This window comes from Sinocyclocheilus grahami, unplaced genomic scaffold (assembly GCF_001515645.1).
Source record: "Sinocyclocheilus grahami isolate Dianchi unplaced genomic scaffold, SAMN03320097.WGS_v1.1 scaffold4131.1, whole genome shotgun sequence".
NCBI classification, from domain to species: Eukaryota; Metazoa; Chordata; class Actinopteri; order Cypriniformes; family Cyprinidae; genus Sinocyclocheilus; species Sinocyclocheilus grahami.
In genome coordinates this window covers 13,478-16,289 of record NW_015509127.1, presented here as the reverse complement: position 1 = coordinate 16,289, position 2,812 = coordinate 13,478, and the positions used below count along the sequence as shown (strand labels likewise).

The following is a 2,812-nucleotide window of genomic DNA, read 5'->3' as shown; positions in this document are numbered from 1 at the left end:
TGTGCATAGTAATCATAGGCACATTCTTTAAACTGGTGCACCAGAGAAATGGTAACATCTTCATTCAAGAAATTGCTCTGTAAGTCACTTTGGATAAAATAATTAGTAAAACTAAATATAGCCAATTTGACCATTGAGTATTATGCTTCTACTGTAGATCTACTGCCCTCTGTTGTTTTTTCACTTTCTGTCTCCTAAAGCACAGCCACCATGCCCTCTAGAGGTCAGAAATGCAATTGAATTGATATTGCATGTCCAAAATGTACTGCACCACTTTATAATAATGTTCATGAGTAAGTCATTAAAACACAGTATAGTGCCTGACAGGTCAGTATTTCATATACATTAGAAGATGCACATATATCATAAATATCAGCAATCATATTTTCATGACATTAAAAATTTACTGTTTTTTGGAGATACTCTGTAAAACAACATACATCTCTGAAGTACCTTGAAGCACTATGTAAATACCAGAGTGTATGAATTTGAAAAATACTATGGTATTACCACCTGCATCTGTGTGCTTCATAATTATGCATAAAAGTAAGAAAATCTCTGCAGAAACTGAAAGGGTCATAACCCTGCCGGACCTCCATCAGGTAGGTTGGCCCAGTAGATGACACGATATCCAAGCAGCATGCCGTTGAGCGCTTCTTTGGGCAGAGCAGACCAGGACAGGGAGATAGTCTCAGGGGTTGTAGCTGTTGTCACAACGTTCTCAGGTGGGCGACTGGGCACTGCCAACGAAAACAGGACAGTGTTAGTTAATAAATGTGATATTATCTATCATGCAATCACAAAATATGTATGTGCATTGCTATATCTTACAGATCAAATTGAAAGCCAATAGGTGTGAGTAATTAATTAATTAAGCTTCAAATGGGGGTTATTTTCATGCCACAAAGCAAAGCATGTAAATGCATTAAGAAACACCACTAATACAATAAATATGGGAATTATAAAGTGACTAACCGTCCTCTAGCGTGGTGATGGTGATTTCCTCCGAAGTGGGACCCATGCCTGCACGATTGGCTGCTTGCACCCGCACCTCATACTGGGTGTACTTTTTCAGGTTATCCAGGGCGAGGGTTTCAATGTCCCCTGTGGTGTCTACATTGATGGTGTTGTATTGTGGGCTGCCCCCTGTCCCAAATTCTCGATAACACGCTTGGTAGCTTCGGATCAAACCATTCTGCAAGTGTTTGAGGGGAGGCTGGAAAAAGAAGAGATATTGTAACATCAGAAACACATGGCTGAATTCCAAATTCCTAAAGTAAGCACTTCTCTAGTGATGGAAAAGTGTTGGGACCTACAACCCCTTTTAACTTTTTAGATTTATTTAACAAACCGCTGTGGCAGTTTCAACATCCCATTCCTTACCATATTTCTATACTCTTTTCATTCACCAACAGAAAATAACATAATTGTTAGTTCAAATGAATACATTAATAAGAGAAAATGCAATTGTTGTAGGGAAAAATAAGGTATTTTGCCTTTAAGTTAAAAGAGCCAATCACTTCTGTCATCTTCTGTTTATTTACTTTAGAACTATTTGAAAACAATACCATTTTCAATACATTTTTTAAGAAGCAAACTTATACTAAGCTAATATTAGGTGGAAGGAAAAACTATATTTGAATGCTTTTGCAAGTGAATGCAAAATTTCTCTGGAGTGTACAAAAGTATTGAAATTCAATATTTCCTCCATCTCATTTTTTTTCTATCCTCGTGTCCACTTAGTGGCTCTGTTAAATAAATAAATGAATAAATAAAAACCCACACACATCACAACCGAAGTGGCCTATTTCCTTGGAGCAAACTATTTAAATATTTTAATAACTCAAAACCATGAGTTAATTCACTCACAAGAGAGTTAGACAATGTTACAGATCAAATGATACATACTGTATTATTGTATTATTATTATAAAGGAAGAAGTCATGTTAGAGCTTTAACAAAATATGATCTTCACATTTGTGCTTTTTGGCCCTCCAGAATGCTGCCTTGATATACGTAAACCTCCATTGTCACCTCAGTAAAAAAAAAAGTTATTTATTTATTTTAAAGAGGGGGTAGTTAAACATACTGTTCTGTGATAATTAACATTAAGTCACTACTGTTGATATAGCATAAACCCAAAATATTCCTAAAAAATGTAGCAGGATTTAGCCAGCACAAATTCCAATTTTGCATAGGCTACTATAGCATCACAAGTGGTTCCTTGGTTGTACCTTCCATGTGACTTTGATGCTTTGGGATGAGATTGCTTCCAGCTGCACGTCTTGAGGAGCGCCGTCTGGTGCTGGATTGATCACATGCAGGAAAGACAGAGAAAATAATGGACTGAGCCTCTAGGTGGCGGCACAGATAATACAAAGAAATCCTATAGAAAAACCTCACAAAAGCTCACACCATTTTCAGTTGTAGGAATACTCACGTGCTTCATCTGTGGTGATGGTCAGCTCATTGCTCGGTCTGCTTTCGCCGATCTGGTTTTTGGCAAACATGCGGATGTTGTAGGTGGAAGCAGGGTGGAGTTCAATGATGGTGGCCTGATTCAGCTGAGGGGAGACGTCTTTGGTCATTTGAGATGAGGCCCATGGAGCTTAAAGAAATACAGAGGAATACAGAGTGACACAAGTGGCTATGCTACAGTCATTCTATCATAGTTTAAAGGGTGTAGTAATATAAAAAGATAGCAAAAATAAAGACAGACCAACAAACCACTTAAAGCTTCCAATCAACGTAACGATCAAAGTTCATTCTATGAACGACTGACACACAGAATTTAGCCAATGTAAAAAAAAAT

At 37.4% G+C, this 2,812-nt stretch overlaps 1 protein-coding gene across 1 annotated transcript; it reads right to left on the bottom strand.

Moving 5' to 3' along the window:
- Positions 1-576: 576 nt before the first annotated feature.
- On the bottom strand, positions 577-2,678 carry LOC107576667 (Down syndrome cell adhesion molecule homolog). Its single transcript, XM_016262809.1, has 4 exons — positions 2,441-2,678; positions 2,235-2,305; positions 976-1,216; positions 577-740 (listed from the first exon to the last, which is right to left on the bottom strand). The coding sequence occupies exons 1-4, from the start codon at positions 2,586-2,588 to the stop codon at positions 577-579; spliced, it is 624 nt and encodes a 207-aa protein (XP_016118295.1). The 5' UTR covers positions 2,589-2,678.
- Positions 2,679-2,812: the final 134 nt, after the last annotated feature.